The following is a 26207-nucleotide window of genomic DNA, read 5'->3' as shown; positions in this document are numbered from 1 at the left end:
GAGATTCTCTTTTCCTTTGGCTTGAGTAGCCTGCTCCAAGTTCCCCATCCATTTTAGAGCCTCTCTGTGGCTGACTGAATAAAGCTGCCAATAATTATTTGATGTCATAGCTTAAACAACCAGACCAAAATATTCTCCAGCTAAGGAATGGCTAAGGTCAAATACCAAACATCATTTTATTTCATTTACAGTGATATTTTTGAGTAACAAAGGAACCATGGCAGACAGGAGCCTGTAATAAAAGTTCATGTGTCTTACCTTAATAAAATAAATGATGTCGCACACACAACATAAATGAACATATTCCTTGAAGACATTTGAAAAATGTCATGTCTTGATACCTATCATTTTACTTACCATTATATCTGTTCCATAGTATCTATTCCACTTCGAAATATAATTTAAGTGTCAGCATGATAGTTTTTTAATGCAGCAGTACTTTCCACACTCGAACAACAATCTTGTTAAAAATGGCTGAGATCAACGTGTAATTTTCCAGACACTAATTTTTAAAAGATCATCTTCAACTGAGAGTTGAGTCAGAGATAAACCAAAGATTGGACTTCAAATGCTACTTACCTTGCAAACAAACATATTGTTACAATTGAAAAAAAATTATTACAGAATTAAACCTTCCCTCCTTCCAATTGTCCCCGTCAATTTCAACCTTTAAAGAATCTTTCATTTTTAATTCATATTTGGCAACACTTAATGTCTTTAAACACATTAGGATCTTCAACCCACAGTCAGGCTCTTCGTTGATTAAAAAAGGTCACAAAAGTGTAGAGAAGCAACTATAACAAAAATCCATGGATACCATGTACACCTTCTTGGCGTTCAATGCATACAGCTATAAAAACTGAACATAGTTTTGTGGAATCAGTCCTCTCTTGCCATTTAGGGTGCCTTCTAGCCATCCTGGCTCCCTGGAAAATTGTACTGCAAAAGAAAAGGAAACATATTACTGCATCTTTTTATGCTCAAATAAGTCCTTTTAGTTTTAGCTCCATGCAAAGTATCCATGAGAATATCCAGTCTCTTGCAAACACCAAGCTGACTTGACAATCTGGCTAGGGAAAATGGCAAGGATAGTTAATCAAATGCTTGCTTAACAAAAGTGCTTGAACTATCTTCTGCTTTTGGGTACAGGAGATTACGTTAAGGAAACAATTGGCTAGTGGGACTTAGAAAGGACAGGCTCATAAAATGGAAAATTCAAAAGCTTTCTGGGGAGAAGTCAGAATATCTACCAAATAGTAGGAAACAATTTCAGTAGCTGGGGGCAAAGTATAACCAAACTGCTGTCTTGGGCAGAGGCAATGAACCTGGAAGCTCAGAGCCACAGAAAAGAGTCAGATCTCATTCCGAGTATCATCTCTTCACAGAGTAGAGCTTCTACTACAGGTTGTGGAGTCTGCACGGACACCTACCTGTGCAACCCGGGCTAGGGAGCTGCTTTGGCAGGGGGGTTGGACTCGATGATCTCTGGAGGTCCCATCCAACCCCTACAATTGTGATTCTGTGATATGAATCATTCCCCTACTTGATGTGTCTCAAATGCAAATGCAACATGCTATTCACGGAACACAAAGGAAGAGCTTGGAAGGTAAGCCTTGTCCTTTATCACCATCCTGTCTATCTGCCACTAAAGTGAATGCAAGAATATTTGTGGACCTAAAATAAAAAAAAGCTCTGCTCAGACTCTAAATGCCCACAGGTAATTCTGTGAGCAACAGAACAAATGAACTCTGGCTTCCTATATATATTTTTTAACTGCATTTGACAGAAGTTAATAAAAGAAGTATAAGCCTCGTTCATTTGGAAAACAGTAAAAAATGCTCAAATCCCCCTATCAAACTTCTTGGGAGAGTGCAGTACACATATCTACTTACCTATTTAATTGTAAATCCCACACTTCTACTGACCTATGATGTTCCCTACCATGTTAATTTATCCTCAACAGTGCTTTTAAGATGGGCATTACTTAAAGAAATGATCAGACAAATGCTGAAATGTGCTGCTGGACATGACAATACTTCATTTAAAACACATTAACACATTGAGAAATGTGATATTTGTAGCTTTCTAGAAATCAAGGAAATAAAAGTTAAATCTCCGTTTAAAAAGCATTGTAATGTTCTCAAATTGAGCACTTAAAAATTTCCCCTACCCTTTTTCTCTGCGTCCTAATGCTGGCAGGCCATAGCTAGAAGCTGTGCTCAGAAACCGTGGCTTAAATAACAGCTCTTTTTCCAAGAAGCTTAAACATTCAGAAAACCAGACTGCTTCCAAATGATGCTGATAGTCCATATTCAGAACCAGTATGGGCACATAATTAAAGTGAATGCGTGCAATAGAAAGATTCCAAAGGAAAGAAAAAAAACAAAAACACAGAAAATTCCCTTTTAGAATCTTTGTACACATCAAAACTCACAGTAACTTACATTACTATTAGTAATTAGCAGGCCCTCCTCTTTCTTTGTCATTTTTAAACCACGATTACAGTGTACGCTCTCATTTAAAGCTGCGATGCTGAAACCAGCACAAGCCCACCTCCAGAAGCTCCAGAAGCATAGTGTACAATAACATTCATTTTTAAGAGCCTTCACCACACAGAAAATGTTCTGCTACCACAGCTCTTCCTAAACCCGGGACATAGGCTGTTTCTGAAAAAAGTAGTCAGTTGAAGGGATGCTCTTTATCGTCCCCTTTCTGTCATTTCTTCTCCATCAACAGACATCACAGTTCTTAGCGCTTTCTCAGGCCCGCCTCGTTTAAAAATAATGCTGCAGAAACTACACGTTTGGCCATAAAACTATAACTCATTACTGCACCTATAGAACTAAGTCTTATGCTGACTGGGGAAAACAGCTGTAGTGTGAAAGACAGGGAGCATAGAACTGACAATTACATATGGTGCAGCAGGATTTGACGAGGATATAGCAGCTGTGCGATCAAAAGTGGCCATCAGAAGCCCTGCTACTCTGAGGGCAGTGCGAATAGTAGCAATCTTCAGAGCCTGTAGGGGATGGCAGGCCTCCTCAATACCTCCGGCAGGGCTATTTGAGTGGTCTTGCTCTGCTGAAGGCAAACTGTACACAAGGAGGATTTCTGACTGTCCGTATGGCTGCGAATGCCACGCAACTATTACCCCAAACTCACGTGGACAAAAGAAATCAACACTCGCTATCTGTAATGAGATCTCCAAGTAAAAGCTTTTCTCATCTCATCGAATCAAGAAACACAGCAAGGTTAGCTTGGCAATTGTAGCATTCTTTCTGTATTCTCCATAGGAAATAACTTTAATCTTGCCCTTGTTGTGACTGTCTAACTGTAAATACATAAAAATTCCAAATCACCTGTTCCCAGACACCAAATGTCGATGTACTTCCCTGTAGCAGACGTCATTCTTCATTCAGGAAATGGAAAGTTTCAGGGGTCTGCACTACAGATGAGGCTGAGATTCATTTCCACAGTGGTACTATTTCACTGTCTAGGTGCCACTAACTGCAGTAGGACTGAAGCAGGCGAAACCCTTGTGGAAACCAGCTGTTTTGTCAGGAAGAGGGAAACGGGGAGGAAATTTGACATGTGTGGTGTCTTACAAGGGGCTCTCTCTTTCTGATGGACTACTCTAGCAAGCAAAAGCTACGCTTTGTGGCCAACAGAAATCTCACTGCAACACCAAAACACACTTCCATAGAAGTAAATCGTGTTGGCCAATTTTTCACTGGGAAATGAAGTTAAAAGCACAAAGATGTGCTTCCTGGCCCTATGTCCTACATGCAGACATCAAGACTTGGGGTCTTATTCCTGAGCCGAATCCATCCCACCTGTCAGATGAGTATCCATGACAGTCCAGCACACACACCAAGAGGTAAAGCACATCTGTTTAAACTCATCTATTTAAACATCTTCCACTTCTTAGCTTCCCATTGACACTTTTTTTCTGGAGTTTGCTGTTTCCACAACACTGTTGGCAAGACAAAAACTTCCCTATTCTGTACACAGCAAAGTCAGGCCAGTTAAGGTCAAGCTACCTTCTGTGGCCTTTTAAGACTTCTAACAAAGTCAGCAGAAGTTACCAGTGCATATCTGGTACGTTTTACTGGTGAAGCTGTGATGAGAAGTGTGTTAAGAACTGTGAAAATCTTTGATGAGAACTAACTCGGGAAATTTTTGGGAAATTTTGCTGTAGAACTGCTAGCAATATTGACAAGGAATTTTGTTGTGTAAACACCATTTACCTCATCTAAACACTTCTCTCTAGTGAAATTCCCATTCACTCACTTATCAGTCTCCTTTAAGAAGCAGAAATTTAAGACGAGGCTGTAAGGCTGGCAAGATTTCAGTGTCAGGCAGTCTGGTTACTCCTCTCATGATTATTGGGAATAACTGTTGCAACCAAAGGTACCCATGTACAGCCAGCTTATGTCTCTTATGATCTCAGGTCACACTGCTTCTTCCCATATGTACCCTTATCCAGCTGCAAAATCTTCAAGCTTTGCCTTTCACCACCTGAATTATACTGTTATGTGCTGTCAATAATACAGCCTGTAGCAACTGGGAAATAAAAACACTGGCACAGCCTAAGGAAAATGGAATTGAAGATTGAAAAAAATATATAAAAAATGCAGTGGAGATTGTTCAGATTATATTATTCATTTTCTTACACAATTCAATTAAATAGAAAGGTTTGCTTTTTCTTTTTTAACGTACCAGCTGGTGCCTTAATGTTCATATTCTGTGGCACTTCAATAAAAAAGACTGTAGGATTTGGGAGAGTGTGCAATAATGAAAATACCTGAATATGGAAATGTTCAGATTCTATACAGATTCCTATCAGGTGAAGTAAAGCTTAATTTAAAATATTAGTAAATCTAACTTTGTCAGCTTGATAAACCAGTACTTTTTCCCCATTTAGATAAAGGAAATGGAGAGGGGAGTACAGGTTAAATTTTTACCTGCTTGCACCGGTATTATATTTAGCAGCTATGACAGGTTTAAGACTGTACCTTACTAAATGCCATTATTCTGTCTCAGGATAGAGCAGCCAGAAAGACTCATCCAGGATAATAACAGACAGGAGAGAACTACTGCAATCAGCATCTACAGCCCAAGAGAGCCAAAGCAGAAGAACAGGGAAGCAAAGGGAAGTGAAAAAGTGAAGGAAACAAGGCAGAAGAACAGACTAAAGAGAAAGGAGAAAGTTCAGCATGCAAACAGTGAGAGATGAGAGAGACAGGATTAGAAACTGAGACAGGCAGGGTGGAGAAAGGAGAGACGGATAAAACCCTCACTAATGGAAGCAGCACTTTTTAGTAGACATTAATTTAACAGTTACTTTAATGGTTGATACTAGCTGTATGTCAACTTGATTGATGCATTGTCACTTTGATAGTTAAGGTTATTGGTAGAGCTGCAGAAATGATGTATTATTACTTTAATTCTTCATTTGGGGGCTTTATTAGAGCATATGGGAATTTAAATTGAGTAACTGAAGAACCTGAATTGATTCACTGGAATTTAGAGTCAAATCCACAAGGGTGCTCAATGCAAAAAGATAAGGCCTGTGTGGAGGCATTTCAGCAGCTTCAAATACGAAGACTGGTCTGCACTATGAGTGAAAGCAGCCTTGCATATTGACAAAGTGTATGGGAACTGTTGAATCACAGCCTGAACCGCTGGTTGATCACCCGAGGCGAGCACTGAGTCAGCTGCAGGAGCACAGGTGAAAACAATTTCCCTGTGTGACCTGAAGGGGTGGAGTCTGACTCCACTTGTCCTAGACCATCAGTGGGGAAAGATCTTTTTCTGGAGATTGCTCCTTTGGAGTTTTCCCTGTGAACCTGGGACATGGGTGAGCATTACATCTATTTTCGATTATTCTCTTTCATTGCAATAATCTTTCTTGTTGTATATCTTGACTACCATACTATTTGAACTGCTTATTCTATTAGCTATATGCCTGTTACCATACATGAAGCCTGCCCATGACATAACTTACTACAAATTGTTATAGAATGGCCATTAAGTTGTTAAATATATCCAGTTAGTGTCTCATTATTTGCATCTTCTCCGTTGTTTTCGGGCTAGTCCACAACCTTCCCTGGGCTGGCAGTGCTACAGGGAGAAGAACAACATCTATAAAGTAAGCAGGATACAATGGAATAAATCAGAACGAATGTCCTTAAGTAGATGTGAGCTCGCTATTGGAGATCTACAATTAGGTTTTAAGAAACTTTTTCCAAGGTTATTTGAAAGGATGATATGGGAAAACCTTCTTATGGTTGAAACCACTCTCCATGTACTGCCAAAGAATCAAATTCATATTTGTTCTAGCTCTTGGATGATCCGACTGTCTAGCTGAAAAACTACTGAGGCTCTAACGCACCAAAACCATGGTAGATTTGCCATAATGTCTATCGACCTCTTTACAAAGGAAAAGAATCTCAACACTACATTCACACAAACACATTATACCAAAGAAACAAATTCTTGCAAGGCTGACTTCCCCACTGGCTACACAACAGGCGTGCATCCTGTGGTGCTCCACTTCAGAAATGTCTGTCTTTTATGCACCAGATCTCTTCTTCCATGCTCCTGATTTTTTTTCCATACACAAATTTTACATCTGTGGAAGATCCCTATCAGTCATGTTTTAAAAAACCTAAATTAAAATAACTGCTGTAAGTGACTTTAAAAAGAGCAATCATTTAGCTAATCCATCTTTAAAAGATTTCCTTTCTAACTTGATTCAGACATGAATTGCCTGCAAGGCACTTATCTAATAGGAAACACCAAGTATGACTTTGTCAAGTGGATGTTAGGAGGGAAGAATGTTGTGGGGACCCCAAACCACCTTACATTGAATAAAAAAGCAAAGCAAACAAAAAAAATGTATATATCAACATTAACTGAATTCTGTATGAGGCCTACTCTTTATTTATTTGGGAAGAGAGGGCACAGTGATTTCCTTACAATCTGCTGCTTTAAATTAGGCTTCACCGAGAAGGGGAAGTAGATGTCTATGTCTGAGCTGTTTTGTTGTTGTTATGACTGCTGAAAAAAGGAGAAAGAGAGAAAGAATGCTGCTGAGTTCCCCCCATTTGTTTCAGCTTTATGTGAACAACTTTCCCGCACGTACTTTTGATCCAGTACTAACAGAGTTAACAGGGTACATTTGGGGCAATTTAAGACATACTCAGAGAGCCTTCTAACACCTGCAGGCTGATTTTTTTTTTTCCCAGCTGTTTCAGACTATTCTTTTCTCTTTTTCTTGCTGGATGTAAACAGGTAATTTGAAATACTTCTCCTTTATTGGATATCTAAACAAAGATTCTGATATGTAGCATCTGTATGACTGGGCAGTGTTTATCCCAAGAGTGTTTAGTCATTCCAATTTAAATACTACTTCACCTCTGGAATGTACTTATCAGCCTTCTGGCCTGGTAGCAAGATAGCAATGGATAAGAAAAACAGGCATCACTGCAGTTTCCACTTTCTTTAGGGGCCAGTGTGCCCCTTACTACACATGTGCCTCTGGACAGACTGAAAGGATGAAGTATTGGTCTCAGTACTGACCAAGAATCTCGAGAACCTAATTCACAAACGACTTTGAATCCCTCAGTCTGCACAAAACTTGGATGAGGATTGTGGCCGAATGTCTTTTGTTTTTCAGAATTAATGCCACTTACGAAGGCCTTGTCACAAACAAGTCTTACACTGCTCCTGCTGTGAATTAATTTCTACTTAAGAATTTTATTAAATTGCATTCAGGTAACAAGATTTACTGAATTTGTCGAGGTCCTGTTGATCGGCTGCATACCATCCCTTTCTTCAACAGGATGAAAAAACTGACCTCTGATATCTTCTGTGTTTTCAGATTTCGTATTTCAATTGTTAGTGGCATAAGGTTTTAGAACTAAAGCCATTCTTGTCAGTTCAAAGCCCCTGTGCAGATGCTGAAGAGCCACAGAAGCTCACTGAGGAGCTTCACCACAGCCTTGAGCGCAGAATCACTTTCTGGATGTTCATATGCAATATTACATTTGGGTCCACAGAAATTTTTAAACACGGGCCTTCATCCTGTGAATATCCCTCTTTGTGTGTGTACAAATACACATTAAGCCATCCTCTGGTCAGAAGACTAAACACTCTCTTTTCTCTACAATGATAATCTGACTTACTCTGCTTGAAAATCCTTAAATGGATCGTTTTAAGAGTTTCTGTGATATTTTACATATGTAGTGCATATAGGCCTTTCCTCTATTGCTGAACTTTTTTTGGTTTCTTTTTTTTTTTTTTTTACTGTGACACACGTTTAAACACTGCTGAAATGTAAAAACCAACAAGAATCTGATCAACAGAAGCAATGACATTACCTCGTATTGCTTTCGTGTATGCTAATGTAGTTCTGTGTACCAGGAATCTTCTATGTCACTGACTGCCGCCAGCAACATTGACAGAATAGCAGTTATGCTGGTATTTTTATCCAAAGCCATTTAAACAGTTGTGTTAGTTTGTTTTTCATTGCTTTACATTCACTCAATAAGTACTTACCATCTTCAAAAATTGCTCCTGTCTGAAATGATAATTCAGAGCTATGTTCTGCTTCGCATGGATAAACTGCTCTTGCTTTTCGGTGGGCAACGCTGAAAAATGAAATTATGAGATGCAGTTACTTTTCCCTACTAAAGAAACCACTCTTTTCTCAACCATTCTCTCTCCATTCTCACTGGGGGATGGCTAAAACTTTCAATGCAGGCTCATATGCATCATCACTGGCTTCTAATTCGTACACACAAATGCCAAAGCTGAAGCTTCACAGCTTACTGTTGGCATTTCTGAATATCATACTCCTGCTTTTGTGCACACTTATTTCTATGACAGTTAAACACAGCTTTCAACTGCAGCTAAAATATTGCCAAATGCTAATCAGCAGTGAAATCGATAGTAGGCAAAGCATACGTTATCTCATTTATGGACTAGTCATTCTGTCTTCCAAAGTGTTCCCTCGTGAACCTTGCAACACAGCTTTTCACTATCACTGCAGAGAATTCTTTCCTAAATTCATTCTTCTTTCTTCCAATGCAACATTACTAGATCAAGGAATATGCTATTTTGTCCTATATGCAATAAGGTTTATAAAACTTCAAGTAGTCTTTTCATGATGCTCAAAAATACACCTGGCTCAATCTAGGTGCCTTCTATAAGGAAGTTTAAAGGAAAAATAAGACAAAGTAGTCTGATATTTTATTCTGTAAAAATTGCTAAGGTTGCATTTCTTGAATTGAGATAACCACTTATTTACTGCAGAAGGCACTAATTAATTATTTTTTTTAAAGATACAGACAATAGAGAGTAATTAAAAAAACAGCAAATGTCAGAGACTACATCATACCTCTCCACTGCTCTGTCACTTCCAGTGGAAGGATTAGGGAAGGAGAAAGCGGATGGTGCAGCATTTGTAGCAACTGGGTTAGTGCACGGGGTGTTCATCCACGAAACCATCGACGAGCAGCTTTGACCAGAACTAAGGGAAGTATTTTCAAGGCAGTGTTAACAAGATGAATACCAAAAATGTTTGAATCTTCAAAGCTAGACTAACTAGTTAGATCATCAAAACTGAAAACCAATTAGTGTGTCAAACTGTATATTAGATACCAGATATTGTTTCTACCATTTCCTCCTTGAAAGCATTTCTCCTTTATGCCCTTTATCTTAAGCTTGGATGAATTACCTGAGATGCATGACATAGCCAATAATGAGAAAAAAACTCCACATTCCTTATCTAATAAAGACAGATACAATGAAACTGCATATAGCAGGCTATTATTTGAGCTGCCACTCTGCCTTTACAAGTTTTGACGAATCTATTTAAAAATCTTCTCAGCACTGTACTATGGCATGATGTATGATGGGAAGATTTCAAAAGGCTACAGCTATTACAGTACTGGGATCACAATGCTGCCTCTGGATTGAGATCTCATTCTCATAACTGCTTCAGTGTCTGCCCTCATGAGCTCACTGTTCAAATTTATATTAAATTAATAGCTGAATACATAGTTGCTACAAGAGAAGAACAGCAGATGAAACATTTATCACTGAAAAATATATATGAAGTAATTCCCGACACAAACGATGTTCCTCACTCCTACAGTTTGAGGAACTGAAATGTTCCAATACTGGAAGTTTTGCTTCATGGGCAGAGCAACCAAAAATCTGAACATGTAATCATATCTTTGGAGCAAAGAGCTAGACTTCAAGCGGAAACAGAATTAATGTGGTTCACACACATCTTCCACACAAGAAACATCACTTGAAAGCACAGCCTTCAAAGTGCAGCAAGGTATGGGATTCCTAAGGGCTAATCTAAACATTGAAGGCTGAAGCAAGGAAGGCATTCAGAATCTCCATTTTCATAGTTTCCCCAGTTACCGGGGCACCCACCTCATTCTGTAGGGGACCCACAATTTCCCTGGTCTTCCTTTTACTGTTGGCGTACTTAAAAAGCCTTTCTGGTTATGCTTTGCTTCCTTTGCAAGGTTTAATTCCAAGTGTCCCTCAGCCTTCCTTGTTGCATCCCTACAGGCCCAGACAACATTACTGTATTCTTCCCAGGCGGCCTGGCCCCTTTTTCCATGTTTCTTCAAACATCTTCTTTCCTTCCAGTTTATCCACGAGTTCTTTCCTCATCCAGACAGGCTTCCTGCCACCAGCTTTCCCCAATTTCTTATTCTTAGGGGTGCAGTAATCTTAAGCTTGGAACAAGTGGTGTTTAAGTGTCAACCATCTCTTATTTGTCAGACTTATTCCAGAATTAATCTTTGAGATATCTCATATCTGCAAAGCACCACCAAAATCTCTGAAACTAGTCAAGAAGGATTATCTAGGTGTGCAGATTTCCACCTAAGCAAGGTGGATTGACCAAAAACAAAATCCACAGACACTCCTCTTAATTACAAGCGAGTAAAAGAATGCGGGAAACCTAAATTGTTCAGTTGACTTTCATCTTCTTGTGCAAGAGGACATTTAATTTCTAGAGGAAATAATCACTGGTCAAGTTGTATAACAAGGCTTACGAACGGGTACGACTTTTACACACTAATTGTGCCAGCCAATATATTGCGTTTTCACTTTATAAATTGTCACATACTTACATAGACATTTATTTTGACAGTTAATTTTTTAATGCATTGCATTATAACGCAGTGAATGGCCCAGTCTTTATTCAACAAGATAATTTTTAATTTGGATCTCTGTCAGACTGCGTTTGGATGAAAGCTGGAATTCTAAGTGTACAAAACCAGCATTTTGTAGTTAATTCCACTAATAAAAATGAAATTTAAATTTGCTGGCATCATAATGAGAAGAGTTTATCAAAACACGTTCTGCTTTTAAAACTATCAGATTTACCCAATAAAGGGAGAAAATGTATGTAGTGAACTGAATAAAAGCTGAACTGTGCTGATCAGAAACATATTATTCCATGCATCCGGTCTGCTTAGCCACTTCTGAACCTACCACTACACAGTATGTGTATATCATGTTGTGACTTCCTTCCACTTGAACTTGTTCTCTTCTTACCATTCTTATGTATTGTTTCAAGTTTCCCTAATTATCAGCTGTGACTCCATTTGAAGATAAAAAACAAAGTGTGAACACTGGCATTTGCGTTGTTCATTCTGAATACCAAGGCTAAGAAATTGCTCAACAGTACTGCAAAGTTTATGAAGTTTTCTAAAACACAGACCATCTGCCCATCATTCTACACATAAATTATGTGTAAAGTTAATTTTAACTCAGTAGCATAGGTGTACCTATGACAAACGTGGTTTTCAAAAAGTATATGAAAAAATTTATCATGCTTGACTAACTGAACTATTGCAGTTAAAGCAATCCTGATATTCAAAGAAAAATCATTTCACGTTTGCTTTTAATTATTCACTTCAATCAACTCCAAAATTAAGACTGGGTAGGGCTCAATTTATAGACCTGTAAATTACAGAATATAGAAAAGGAACCTTCCAAGTATACAGCCAGAAGAACATGAAAGTGTTGCTTATTCAAACTAATCCCTGGTGAAGAATATCTTTATACCAAGTAGTTTTCTCTACTGCATATCTCGCGTTTGCTTCTTAATAAGTGAGCGCTAGAAGCTTCCATTCATTAGATATTTCTTTGAAATATGCATATTATTTATCTGTGCAACTTGCATGATCAGCTCTAGGATGACACATACTGCTCATATGTAAGACATGAGATTAATGATTTCACAATGATACTCGGAATGCTGAGCCAGGAGCAGTCATTCAAAAGAATACTCTGAATATTGCAGCTGGCTTCTCTTTGAGACTTGTAAGAAGGAATTCAATAAATAAATAAACCAACAACATCAACGACAGAGTAGGTGTGCAGAGAAAGGAGCAGGATGACGTTGTGTGTTCAGTCCCTCTCATGGCCCATTTATTTCTCAGGTAACACAGATTTAATAAGAACAGTAGCCTATCAAGTAAGACCACAGTATCCTTTATCAGGTAGCATTAGATAAAAGTAAGTAAAGATGAGCAGATTTCTACAAATTCTGAGCAACTCGAACACAGGAAAAAGCCTCCAGAGGTGCAAGTATGTGGTCTGTTCCCTCCCTCCTTTCTGATGAACACAGTTAATACATCTCAGCTGTAGCTAAAGCACTGCAGTACTGTTCCTCAATTTTCCTGTCGCTTTCAGCTCATGGTTATACACCAACAGATCATTGTTTAGGATCCAGGAGGAAAAGAAAAAAAAAATCAAACCATTTTTCAACAGCAATAGCTTCACCATATTGAGAAAAAGAAAAAAAAACAAAAACAACCTTTAATGGCTTTAAATATTAAGCACATTCTAGAATTTCAGTTCTTTTTTTTTTTTTTTATTTACTGTACTTGGCTATCTCGGGAACCACTTAATTTTATTATTAAAGCAGAAGGTTTTACTCACTGGGAAATCTTCCAGTGTTGTGCTGTGTAAGCAACACACAAAATAACTTCCTTTTTCCTTCAAAAGATTCTTGAAACAGCAAAGCTTTGCAAGCCTTGTTTATCAAGATAATGCTAAATTAGAAAGCGTTGTCTATCTTATCATACAGCATCTCAACTTTGAGAAGGTATGTTGAAGAAATCACTCTTCTAAGGGCTAAAATGAACACAATGCATTTCCTGTGGGGAAAGGAAAAAAAACTAATATAACCGTCTCACTCTGAGAAAAAAGTTGGGAGAAGGAAGGAGTGAGAAAATGGTCTTACTGAAAATAAGCTAGAGATTGTGTACTGATATTCAGAAACAAACTCCCGAAAACAAGATTTTATTGGATGTTTATCTGTCTGGTTCCTAAGGTAACACTGCTAAAGAGCAGCCTCTTATCTTGAGAACAAGGAAGATAGTCTGTGAAAAGAATCTACACTGTAATTCTTAAGAAAAAAGGGGTTGTTTCATAGAAGGCCTTGGCAGCCCCATGGCTATGATATCACGGTGTCTGGTTGACATAAACTCCATGGAAGTGTTCTTAAAAGGTTTCATTATAAGATGACATGGTATATCAAAAGGTATCAGCTGCTTCTGATTCAATATGCAATGCGATATTCTTCACCACCAGACAGCAATCTTCCTACATGTTAAAACTCCATGCCTTGGTGAGAGCCAGGAGCAAAAAATATATGGATGAAATTCTAGAAATTGTCATAGTGGCAGCAAAGCTGGAGACAAAACAAAAGGACAGATTTTCCTGATCCGTGTCCACTCTGAAAAGAAACTCCACCACCAAATGTAAAGTATGTAATGCACAATCAACATTCCAGATTCCTCGTTTATACAGAGCACATCAGCCAAAACTGAAATAGATGCTTTGTTAAAGTTGGATCATGAAGTTTCAGTGAAGCAGCCAACGTATTAGTGAAATGGTATTTCACGCCAGTCTGGTAAATCTGAAATTTATGTCTTTGTAGCAGCTGTCCTAGGCTGCAGCATTTTTAAATGATAACTCAGACTGAGCAAAACTTAAGTTTGTACATATGTACTCTTATAGCAGACTGCCATTCCTTTTAGGAAATAAATGTGGGGGCTGCGTTTTCTGGAATCGAGCAAAGAAAAGAAAAAGAGGAGGAGGAAAAACAAGACACTTTAGCTCATAATGCTTTTATCCATGTCCCTCCCTGCTCCGAGCACATGTACTGCTCAGCTGGCACTCATCCAGCGGTGCTGCTGTCCAACTGAGCTGTCATTGGAAGACAGGGAGATGGCAAAACCTATTTTGTAAGACCCACGTGATGGAGTTATATTTCGACTGTTTCAATGGAGCTGCAAAACGAGGGCTACTGCACTGCTTGCATAACAAAGGAATACAAAAAGAAGTGCCTGCTTCTCTTAAATCTGCCCTCAAACTGCTGAGTCACTGAAGAGGTGGCAGCTGAACCAAGACCATACTGCAAAATAAGCGCAACGAGTGAGTAGCACTGCTGTGTACCTGGATTGTGCCTTCTAAAGCTGTTTAAACTAAAAGGAGGTGATTCCATAAGATATAAAAGTTTTCAGGACACCAAAGCTGAAGTCACTCATCATCTGTTTTAAACTGCAAATGTACACCGCTGCCAGAAAATACAAAAATAAACTGTTAGAATTTGAAGGAGAGTCCAGAGGTGCAGTCTACAGGTATAGATATAACAAGGCTGATGGGAATTCATTCAGCAGTGAAAAAACATGAGAACTATCTTCCTGTTACATTCAGAACACCTCTTTTTCTGCCCTCCCTTACTATCCAATGTTTCTTTTGACATCGGTTTGCTCACTGGGAATTTGAACAAGCCAGAGATTTCACGAGGAACAAACAGATCATCTTCTTTCTTGGTCACAAAGGCCCTGGAAGCACTAGGAGCATGGCTCTCATCACCATTCTGAGAGCCTCCGTGGACAGTAAAGACATATAAACAATGACCATAGCACACCACTGGGCTTCGTAACAGAATATTAAAATGTCAGGATAATAATGCCAGAATTATAATGCAATAATTAAATAAATAAAGAGTCTAGATTACTTATTCTGCCACTGAAATTACTGCAGTTACAATGAGATTCTGAATTAAGGCAAGTTAATATTCTCAAGACCAATATTCGTCATGATCTTCCTTCCTTCTAAGCTATTAGGAACTAGTTGCTTTATGAGATTTTCTCCTAGGATTGATTAGAGGATGCTGGCTCTCCAGTTGTAGGGAAGGAACCTTGTGTCAGAGCAGCACCCCAGAAAATGAATCGGTAATGATAAAAGCACACAAACTTGTACAGGTCCAAACTGCCAGAAGAATCAGAAGAATCACAGGAGATGCAGAAAATGGAAGGAACAGATGAAAGCAGGGCATGCCCAAGCCTTACACAAGAAGATCAAAAAGCAGTTTTGCATGTTAGCTCACTTTATTTCCTGGATTTCCATCACAGTGTTTTTCTGAATTCATCCCTCCTTAACGGTCTATGTTTTCCCCTCACCTATTGTCAGTAGATCTCTGGAACCTCTTGTGGCATCTATATACCAATATCTTTCCCTACCAACACTGTCAACTGGCTTCCTGATCACTGCCTGCTGCAACAGTCTGCAGGGAGCAGCAATCTGCAGCAGCCACCAGGAAAAAAAAATAAAAATAAAAAGAAGCAAAAACACTGCTAAGGAAGGAAGGAAAAGGAAGAAAACAAACTCGCCAAGAGAGATTAGCCATAACTCGTCCTCTGATCAGCCAGCAATTGAAGCAACTCAGAAGGAAGGTGCGGAAAGTGAATTTTTCAGGTCTAAGCTCTTCAGATAATTTGCATTTGTAGAGTAGACAACAATTTGGGGAAAACTGATGCCTGTGGGTAAAAGATGTCTGGTGGTTTATTTTGTTAGTTTTTTGTTTATATCCAGGTCAGAATAATATTATGCACAACTCACAAAATCACAGCACCTATCACTGTATTTGCGCATCCTACTTTCCGTATTTTCATTTTTTTTAAATACATTGGCAAATTCTTGAAGAGGGGAATATTGACTGTTTTAGAGCATCTAACATAACAGAAGGAACAGATCAAAGAATGATATTAAAGAATGGCTCTGTGGACAGCCACATTTCATTTAGAAGTTGCTGTTTCCCTTCAGAATACCCTTCTAAGATGGACATCTGAATCAGAAGGAATATGCAAGGAACTGGAGGCACCTGACATGGGAATGCTTTTGTTGCTGTTCTCCCCCAGAGCCAACTGTGGTTCTGAGGAAAAACATAAGCAGTCTGAGCACGTACTGCTGGTGAAACTATACCAACACCAGTCTCAAAATTATCCGGTAAAAACTGCCTGAAACATGCTCTGCTTGCAAAAGCAGTAACCATCTGTCAGAGCAACATGAACTTTGACAGAGGTAGCAGTGTTTGACCTAAAGAAAACAGCTGTACAATGTTAATTGTCCAGCTTAAGTGCATGTGTATGTGGCCACTTAAAGAAAACAAAGAGGAAAAAAGAAGGAATTCAGCTGCTTTGGTTAACACCAGACTGAGACTGTCATTGCTGCTATGCCTTAAAGAAAATAAAACAACAAACATACCACTGGAGAACATCACAAGGGTCAAATATTCTATCCAGCTCACTACCATAAGTACTATTTTTTTATTATTTCTTTTTTGTCTGAGTAATTAAACATTGCCTGGATGGAAGATATTTTCAAACAATACATATTTATGACATCCTTCAAAATGGCACATACGTGAAAGCTTCCAGATACGGTGCATGTAATGTTGACATGATACTCTAGCATACAGGGCTTTGTGAGTGTATGGGAACTGTTGAATCACGGCCTGAAACACTGATTGATCACCTGAGGTGAGCACTGAGGCAGCTGCAGAAGCACAGGTGAAGGCAATCCACCTGTGTGACTGGAAGGGGTGGAATCTGGCTCCACCTCTCCTAAACCCCATTTAAAGGCTGACCACGAGTAAGGAAAGGTTGGTTTTTTTTGGAGGATTTTGGGATTAATTCTGGTGTTTCCTCCCATGACTCTAGGATATGGGTGAGCATTTTCTTTTATTTCAATTGTCTCTTACTGTTGGGATAGTCTTTCTACAACGCTGTTTGGCATTATTCATTCTGTTAACCTTACATTGAGACGTGTTGGATTTGTCATACAGCTCTCATTTTCTTCATTTCTTTCCCAGCTTTAGCCATGTAGTCCATTCCTAGTAAAAACCAGGAGGTGAGGAAGTATTCATTTTCATTTGCTGCTGCTTTCACCATGCAATGGTGAAATTTTGCTTTTGTTTTCAAAGATGGGACACGGTAAGTGCGTGCGTTAAGAAAAAATCATTTAGTAGGGGGAAAAAAAAATCTTTCCTTGGGGAGGAATACCACAAGTCATGTGTTACTACTTAAAATAAGTTACTGATATGAATTAACCTTGGAATATCTGACATATATTGACCCACAATTCAACATCCTTCCCCCTGGAAATAGTGCATGCAGATTTTTTATTGCAAAGAAGTTACTGTTCCACCATCACCTTGTCAATTGCATAACTGCTTAGTGACTGATCTCTTACAAGCAACATCCATGTGTTACAAACATCACTAGAAATTTGAGAAAACAGATCCTCTTATGTTTCTGCCTTACTTAGGGTAAATAATGGTATTTACTGTAACTCAGTGAAGATCTGTAATACCATTTTACAGAGGATGCTGAGACTTTGAGAATTACTTTTGTTCCAATTTGGAACATTTTGAAATCTTGCAAAAACGGAAAGAGGTGGACTGTTCTCCACTGATTTCTGGAATAGTATTTTTAATGAGAATCCCATAAGTACAACCACAGCATTCAAGAGCCAATGAATGCCTTCTTTTGTGCACTTCTGCAAGATAACACAGTTATACCATGCTAAGTCAACGTTTGCCTGTACACAGGGACTCATGAGCAAAATGACAGCCACGGTTCAGGAAGTATATCTTTCTTTCTGACATCGAGCTCTGCCATTAATATAGTGGAGTTGTTTGGTTGGTTTGTTTTGTTTTGTTGTGTCAAGGCCCTTTGTGTCATCAGACCTAGAAGGGGGCGATAAGCCCAAGTCAGTGTGAGAAAGCAGAAGAATACAAGAATGTGCTGTGTACTTTGTCACTGAAGTAGGTTTTAAGCAATTTTTCATACAGGTGAGTGGAGGAAACTCTTGGAGAGATCATCTAGGTGCATGTAACAAATCACTTTCCTTCCCAACTGTTTCCAACTGAATATAAAACCCCAAGCTGTGAAACTAAGTTTCCAAAACTGCAGTACAGTATAATTTTCCATGAAAATAAACAGGCAAACAGTGCTAGGAAGTTTCATCTGACATCTGAAGGCCCTGTATTAAACCAAGGCTTACTTGATTCTGTGATATTATTAATGTTCTTGTAAGCTTATGTTCCCTTTCAGCTATGCCTGCTTTCCTAGACACACCAGTTACATGTCACCCACAGCACTTGTTTTCCACACGTGCATCTCATTTCATCAAATAGAGCTTACTGTCAATCTTGTGTCACTACTGGACAGTACAAGAGGAGAGTGAAAAGTGTGTTTCAGTACTCTGAATACACAATGCATGTGTGAAGTATCTATAAGTATCTGAACATCTTTCTATTTGTATGAGGAAAGACTGTTAAAAGTGAGAAGTACCTTAATGAGTTCATTATTCATTTCTATATTTGGAAGTATAAACCCAATGTATAGCTGTCCACAAATGCTCATATGTTATGTACATCTACACATATTTTTTACACACTTGCTTCATCTATAGAACAGGCTACACAAAATGACTTTGTGGTAAGTCTCTGTAACAAATCTTTTCTCCAGGCTTGCTTCTTCCATCTTCTCAGCACTAAGGCTGGAAAACTTTGTATTGATATGGTAAAGTTAGTATAAGTAGCAAAATAGAATTGAAGTTCAACTTCTAATTGAAAGAAGGCATGTTTAGCTCTGTGTATCAGACCGGAGTATGTGTTACAGAGATTACATTAAAATTGTAATATCCATTTTTGCCAAATTAAAGTCATGCTCAAAACTGAATGTGTACATAGTCCACTGGAAGTGATACACTGCACTTTGGTTGTAAAGCAGGTGGTTAACTCGTTAACAACATGGGATTAACAATGATAATATTCGTAGGCAACAACACCCATTTAAGTGCATTTATCCAAAACCAAATTTGGTCCTAAATCTTAATGGCCCTGCACTTAAGTGTAGCTTAACACTGTCTTGACATAAAACTAGAGCAATACATCATATAAATAATGACTTAAGTATTTATTTCCTACATAAAAATCATTTAAAAATTTATAATAGGTTATAGTGAAGCACACTAGATTTCAGAAGGAATAAAACTCTGCCGCATTCAGGCAGCCTTTAAGCTGCACAATGGTGTGTAATACTGTTGTAGTAAAACATACCTTTTTATAACAGAAGAGAAACAGAACTGTATGTGATTTTAAAAAGCAATTCACTTTCTACCAAACTAAAAATGAAAATGTGTTTCAAGTGTTTTATTGTGACAGTGGAAAATCTTTACTTGATTTTCAGGATACTTACAGATTTGTTGTCCAGTCCGTAAGATATCCACTGTCCATAATAAGGTGATTCCTATCTAGTAGTCCAGGAGGGCTACCAGAGAACACAGGGGTAGGAGACTGGGAAGAAAGTGAATCCATGCTACCAGTTGGAGTGTCTTCTTTTGGAGAGGTGTGACTGTCAGCTATGAGGAGAAAAAAATAAAAATAAAAAATCATAGCATGGATCAGAATGATATTAAAAAGAGCTAAAATATCTGCTTTGGTCACCATGTCCTGGAATATATGCAAGGAAAAATCTTAGCATCCTATTTTCACACAATATGTTGGGAGGACACACAATCTATCAGCATCTCCCCCTGAAGTTGTTATAGCATACTTTCCCCCATCATTATCACAAGGCTGTCTTTGCAAAACAATGTATTCCTGGTCTCCTTTATAACGTGTATTTTATGTGGATGAAGTGATAGATTTGGAAAGTGGGGTTGCTTTTTAGGCTAGCCTATCACATATATAAAATAACTTAGGCCACACACATTTGTAGACCTCTCTAAAAACGTAGTCTCTAAATATAATTTAATACACCTTGGAGTAAATGATTGCTCACAAGCACATCCATATGAAACACAGAATAGTGAAATTTAGAAAGGACGGATTTAGAAAGTTCTCTAACAGCAGGCCATTAACTAACACGTGATACACAAGAACTTTTTTTCATTTCTCCTTTTTAGGGTTGTCACTTTTAAGAGAACTCATATTTTGGTCTACTATTTGTTGGTACAGGTTACTTGGACAACATCAGTCAAGAGGAAGCATTTCAAAACGACTGCTCAGGAAGAGGTTAAAGGAACGTTATTCCTATCTCACAAGCAGTAAGTAAGGAAACAGTAAGGAAAAGCTACACCTATCACTGCAGACTGTGCTGACACATCTAGCCATTTTTTTCACTGAAAAGCTACCTTCATCAACATAGTTTTTCCTTTTTACTCTTTTATTTAAACATCAGTTGTACGTTCTATAAGTTCTAGAGGAGTCTTAATAAATTAGGACAATTGCAAACAATACATTGTCCAGCACAGCTGAGCCCATAGTGTCAAACAGGGCCTGAAGCTATTTTCAGAATATTAATATTTAACAGTAATAAGAGTGATTTCCAGACATCCTTTCCATGGCTCCCTGCATCCTTTCCTTTCCTCCTCTGCTTTCTGCTCCCACTTAAACACGTGACACAGCCCTGATAAATAATATCACACAAGTCCTTTTAGCGTTAATTCAGTACTAGTGATCTCATAACCACTGAAAAGTTTTGCTTCTTCAGGACCAGAACACCTGGAGAAAAAATGAACAAACAAAGCCTCACATGCCATTGCAGTTACTGGATCAAAAGCTGTTCAAGTATTACAACAGTCTGAGAACCTGTATATATGTAGCACTATGTAAGACTTAATCCTATTTAATACTATTTTCTAATTCTAAAAGTGAAAATTCTAAAATGACTTAAGTCCTTTTATGTCATGAAAATCTATTTTCAAAATACTAGTATTAATGCAAGTCAGACTAAAAACCTATATGCACCATATTATAAAGCCATGTTTACCTGAACTGTCCACTTAAATTCACTAAAACGTAAGTACTAAACTACTCTTCATTAGTGTATGGCCAAGTCACCATCCTCTACAGAAAGAGGAGATTTTTTCTGTTGAATCATTTCTCAGAGCACACAGAGAAAGCAAGAAATATTACACACTTCAGTCACTGCCCACAGTAGATTCTAAATTGAAAGACTGAAATATGCAGGCAATTGCGTTTGACATAACCATAAATAGAATTCGATGTTACATCTTTCTTCAAACTTAGTTCTTCCTTTCTCTGCTTTCCTGAGCCAGCATTTTGATGTGGTCAATGCTGCATTGCATTCTCAAGAGTAAGAACTTAGTAAACTGACTTTAGGAAAAAAAAAAAAGGGAAAGTATTTAAACAGAAAAGCACCTTCTAAATTTATTGGGATTAAGTGAACAACATCTAATACCATGTGGAAAGATACTTTAGATTACAAAAGCAGATAACTCTAAACATCAGAAAAGTACAACAATAACTCTATTCATTAAAAAGCTATTCTGTCTATCTGTAAAAGCTCACAGTCATCTGGTGCACTGATTATAACCGATACATGTGCATTTATAGTGTTTTTACATGTGCTTCATAGTGTCAGTGCTTTGATTTCAGTAGTACAAAGATGTGCATGAAGCACAGTGTCCCACTCTGCTCTGTGCTGTTATATATATAGAGGATGCTAAACTATTAGCGTCCAGAGGTCTACAAAGATGGTGCAGGGTCCAGAGAGCAAGATGTGTGAGGAGCAGCGGAGGTCCCTCAGTTAGTTCAGCCCTGAGCAGAGGAGGTTGAAAGGAGGCCTGATGGCAGCTCACAAGGAGCAGAGGGGCTTTACCTTTAATAAGATATTTAAACAGTTTTTAAGTTTCGCTATTTTTCTTACTACGTGGGATTTTGCAGTTTGAGGATCAAGCACGTGCTTCATGAACCTGTTCCAATACTCTGGAGTTCTTTCTGGAAAGTGTACACCAGATCAGAATTCCCAATATTTTCTTGTCATCCCACAAATGCCACAGTGAACATTAAATTCCATCACTTATCCATCTCCTGTTCATACGTGTGAAATCTGAATTGTTTTGCTTCCAGATTATGTTAGTAGTTTAGAGTTATTGCTCTTTATGACTAAGAGACTCAGTTAGCAGAGTCACTTTTTTCAGGACAGAATTATCCATTCCATAGCTGTGGATTACATCTTTCTTCTAAGATCTGTATGTTTATTTCCTTAATACAATCAAGCTTATTTTGTTTGAACAGGTGCAGCGTAGCAGATGGCAACAACTCCAAGGCAGCTACCATTGTCATTATTGTAACTACATGTAAATATATTATCAGGGAGCTATATTTACCATTCTAAATATTGCTACTATTCCTTTAGTTTCTTTGAACTTGTTTGGCATATTACAAGATGTTTGAAACCAGATGACCTTTAAGATCTCTTCCATCGTAATCCATTATGTGTTTTAAAAGCTAACACTGCCAAACCATAAAATGCAAGTACTAGATAACATTGATTTTTTAAGGATAAGTTAGATGGTTTAACCTGATTCAAAGTGTTCACATTGCAACAGGCCTATCTGAAGATTTCTGCTTGACCTTGCCGATTATAAATTCCACATTAATTTTCTTAGTTTTCTGTAATAATTTGTCAAAATTTGTAATATACATTGGTATTTCCTCTTTCCTTTTTTCCTCTGGAAAATGCAGCTTTGTGGAGCTATTAAAGATCTTAATTAGCCGGAGATGTAAAATTATCTTTTAAGTCTTGCCATAGCTGTTTTGTCTAGAGTGTGTTTAATATATTGCTGGAATTGAATCAAGTTTATGGTTTTATTTTACTTCACAATTCATGGGCTCACTAATATTGATGGTCTAATACTTCTTTCTGTTTCTCTCCTATGACTCCTCTTTTCCTCAAACTTTGTTCTACAAAGAGCAGCACTGTCAGATTTCCAATTTCTATTAGGAGTTTGGCTGCCACATCAGACTGACAGGTCCTTTCAAAAAGGAGAACTTGAAATTTCCCATTTTTCTTCTGTAACAGTTGAATTCTATTGAGCTCTTCTTACTTCATAAAACAAGGAAGACAGGTTTTATTTCTAAAGCTTATTTACATCATTCTTTGAACATGCATTTCGTTGTGTTTAGTGCCTTCATTTTTTTTTTCCCCAGAGATTCCAATTCCCCTCTTTTCTCCTTATCTTCAGGTACCAAAGAGTGACAGACCAGATGAAGGACATGAGGATTCTGAGTATAAAAGCCTGTGTGATGTCTCAAATTTTTGTCAGTACTCCAGCCATCAACTCTTCACCTTCTGTGTACTCGTGGGAAGCCTCTGACTTCCTTCAGCCTTGAGCTTGGCCATCTCTAGAGTTGCCACCCAACTGCACTTACAAGCTCCTCATCCTATACAAGCAGGTATGGGAACCAATTACATTTTCAGCTGAGTCAAAACTTGTTTCACAATGCCATCACTTTTTGCATACTATTTAAATGCTTCAGACTGCTCAGATCCTTTTAAACTGTCATTTAAATTATCTTATTGCTTTACTGTTCTAATCACAACACCCATCCAACTTTAGAGCTTTCACTGTGCCTCAGCAGCAGATATCTGTGCTTTGTCTTTACGGCTGTACTTAATTAAGGCCACTGCTGTCTAGAAAATACGATAGTTTACTATAGTATACTATATAGTCCTCACCACATACTGGTTGTGTTTAACTGGAACTACTTACCAGTGAGTTTCTAACCCAAATAGCCTTTTTTAGCTTACTATGTATCACCCTTTCTCACAATGAAAAATCTGCATAAGATCAGAAAATGCTTATACAGACTGACTTACGTTATTTAGCTTCCTTCTATTAGATACACAGCAATTAATTCATTTTCCTTTTTGAGTGGAAAAGGCTCAGATAATACAGGCTCTCAGACCTTCCGTATCAAAAATGTGAACTCATCTTCCACCTGACTGAATATGACATACCTCCCAGTTGCCTTCTTTTGACTTTTTCCATCTGGCTAGTCTAAGAATATATTTTTGTTGGCATCTAAAGTTAAGGGAAACTGAAATAGTTTGGCAGTATCAAAAATCAGATCCTTACTTTGTTCCAAGAATTCTAAATAAGAAAAAGCGTGTAATAAAAGCTACAAAAAAAAAGAAAAAGAAAAAGAAAAAAAAAGAGCCAACACAACCAGTTACTTGTTTGAGTGACAGAGTTTTCTTCCAACCTTAGTTTAAGTAAAATGAATAATTACTTACTTTACTATTTAAAGAAAGACTAATCTTTAACATCAATATTACAACCAACGTCAGTAGCTTTAGGGCAGCCAGAGGAAGGAAGCAGTTTATGAAACTAAATATTTCTGAAGTAGAAGGGGAATTTACCACAGTTTCTATTAAGATATATAGAAAGTGAGCAGAACAGAACTGTTCTGCTCTAAGACTGTGTACGCTGTAAATGCTTATCAGATGCACAAATGGTGGTTAAACTTATTACACTTTAATAAAGTCACACAGATTTTAGACAAGAGGAAACAGGAAGAACTGAGGAAAATAAATTTAAGACGCTGTAAAATCTCCATTACTGCCTTCAGGTCTGATAGTTTATGCATCGTGAGACAGTGAAGCAGCAGTTGCATTGCTGTGCAGCCACCCATTCCCTCCCTGAGCATCACAGCTGCATCCAGCTAAGAGATAACAAACAGACACTCACCATAAACAGCTAACATAATACAGCAGCTTAGCTCTTATGTTAATTTGAAGACATATATTCTGTTTTCATTTAATATGAATTTCATAAATTAATAAGAGATAGAAAAGAAGGTGAATATCATACATGTTTCCTTATCAAGTAAGAACTTAGTTCCATGTGCTAGAGCTTCAACATAACAGAAAAGAGGTATGAAAAACTTTAGATTAGTTGACTCACAAGTGGTGCAAACATTAGGTGATACCTTAACACAAAATAGCAGTCACATTAAGAAAGTTAAAGGCGACTAATTAGCATTATATTGTGACACAAGTAGCTGTCTTCTTCAGAATATGCTCTGAGAATTCCTTTACTATATGTATTACTGACAGGAGGAATCCAGTTAGGTTACAGATCAACAGGAGTCAAAACAAATTACTTGTTACTAGGAACCAGAACTTTCACGTCAGAATCATAACAGAAATCAAAAGAAATTTTATTCTGAAGCAGCACATCTAAATCTAAAAGTGTACAATTAACCTACTTATTTGCAAAACTCATACAAAAGGTGCCATTATCTCATGGTGACCAAGTATTTGCACCTTGCTGTGTACTTACAGGAGCATCCTTACTCTCGAAAAGATCCAGAGATGACTGAAAAAGCCAGAACTAACTCTAGTGGTGAAAAAATATATATATATATATTATTTGATACTGATCAGAGGACTCTGCAAAGTGCTAACAGAACTGCATTTGAAAAGACCTTTCTCTAGATCACAGAATCACAGGATTGGAGGGATTGGAAGGGACCTCTAGAGATCATCTAGTCCAACCCCCCTGCCAAAGCAAGTTCCCTAGCCCAGGTTGGTTGCACAGGAGCTTAAATCCTTTGCTCACTACTCTCAACACAAATTATCCTGTGCTAATCATGCCAAGCACCAGGTTAACATAGACATTTCTTTACTTCTAAGCAAACTAAGAAGGAGTGTACTTCTGCCTAACATACCACTAAAACGTATCAATAGTATTATTATTCCCCTTCAGACTTGTGAAGCTGTGCTATTTAAACTAATGTTAAAAGTTGAAAGTTAAGTCACATAATGTGCTAATAATGACCAATTATTTGGTTGAAAAATCATAGCAAATACTAAATTAAAAAAGAATTATTTAAATGTTTCTGAAGAATGAGTGTTTTGGATGTCAGACTCCTTAAAAACACAGAAAAATAGACTTGTATTATCACATTTCATCAGTGAAAAGTATTCATTGTCCTCATTGTGTACCAAATACTACACATTGCAGTGCTGCCCCAGTATGCTACTGCAATGTAA

The 26207-nt window shown here is 37.9% G+C and overlaps 1 protein-coding gene across 2 annotated transcripts in view; it reads right to left on the bottom strand.

The window, feature by feature from the left end:
- Window positions 1-509: 509 nt before the first annotated feature.
- ARHGAP10 (Rho GTPase activating protein 10) overlaps window positions 510-26207 on the bottom strand; it is a 123365-nt gene continuing 97667 nt past the window's right edge. For both annotated transcript variants that reach the window (XM_065736379.1, XM_065736380.1), the window contains 4 exons: window positions 19599-19761; window positions 9404-9535; window positions 8563-8654; window positions 510-939 (listed from right to left, as the gene is read on the bottom strand). In XM_065736379.1, coding sequence (XP_065592451.1) covers window positions 851-939; window positions 8563-8654; window positions 9404-9535; window positions 19599-19761 — 476 coding nt within the window. In that variant the 3' untranslated portion in view covers window positions 510-850. The remainder of the gene's footprint in view (window positions 940-8562; window positions 8655-9403; window positions 9536-19598; window positions 19762-26207) is intronic.

This window comes from Cyrtonyx montezumae, unplaced genomic scaffold, assembly GCF_038088225.1.
Source record: "Cyrtonyx montezumae isolate F1298 unplaced genomic scaffold, pur_monq_1.0 scaffold_2, whole genome shotgun sequence".
NCBI classification, from domain to species: domain Eukaryota; kingdom Metazoa; phylum Chordata; class Aves; order Galliformes; family Odontophoridae; genus Cyrtonyx; species Cyrtonyx montezumae.
The sequence above is the reverse complement of the archived record's forward strand: the minus strand, read 5'-3'. Positions and strand labels throughout refer to the sequence as shown.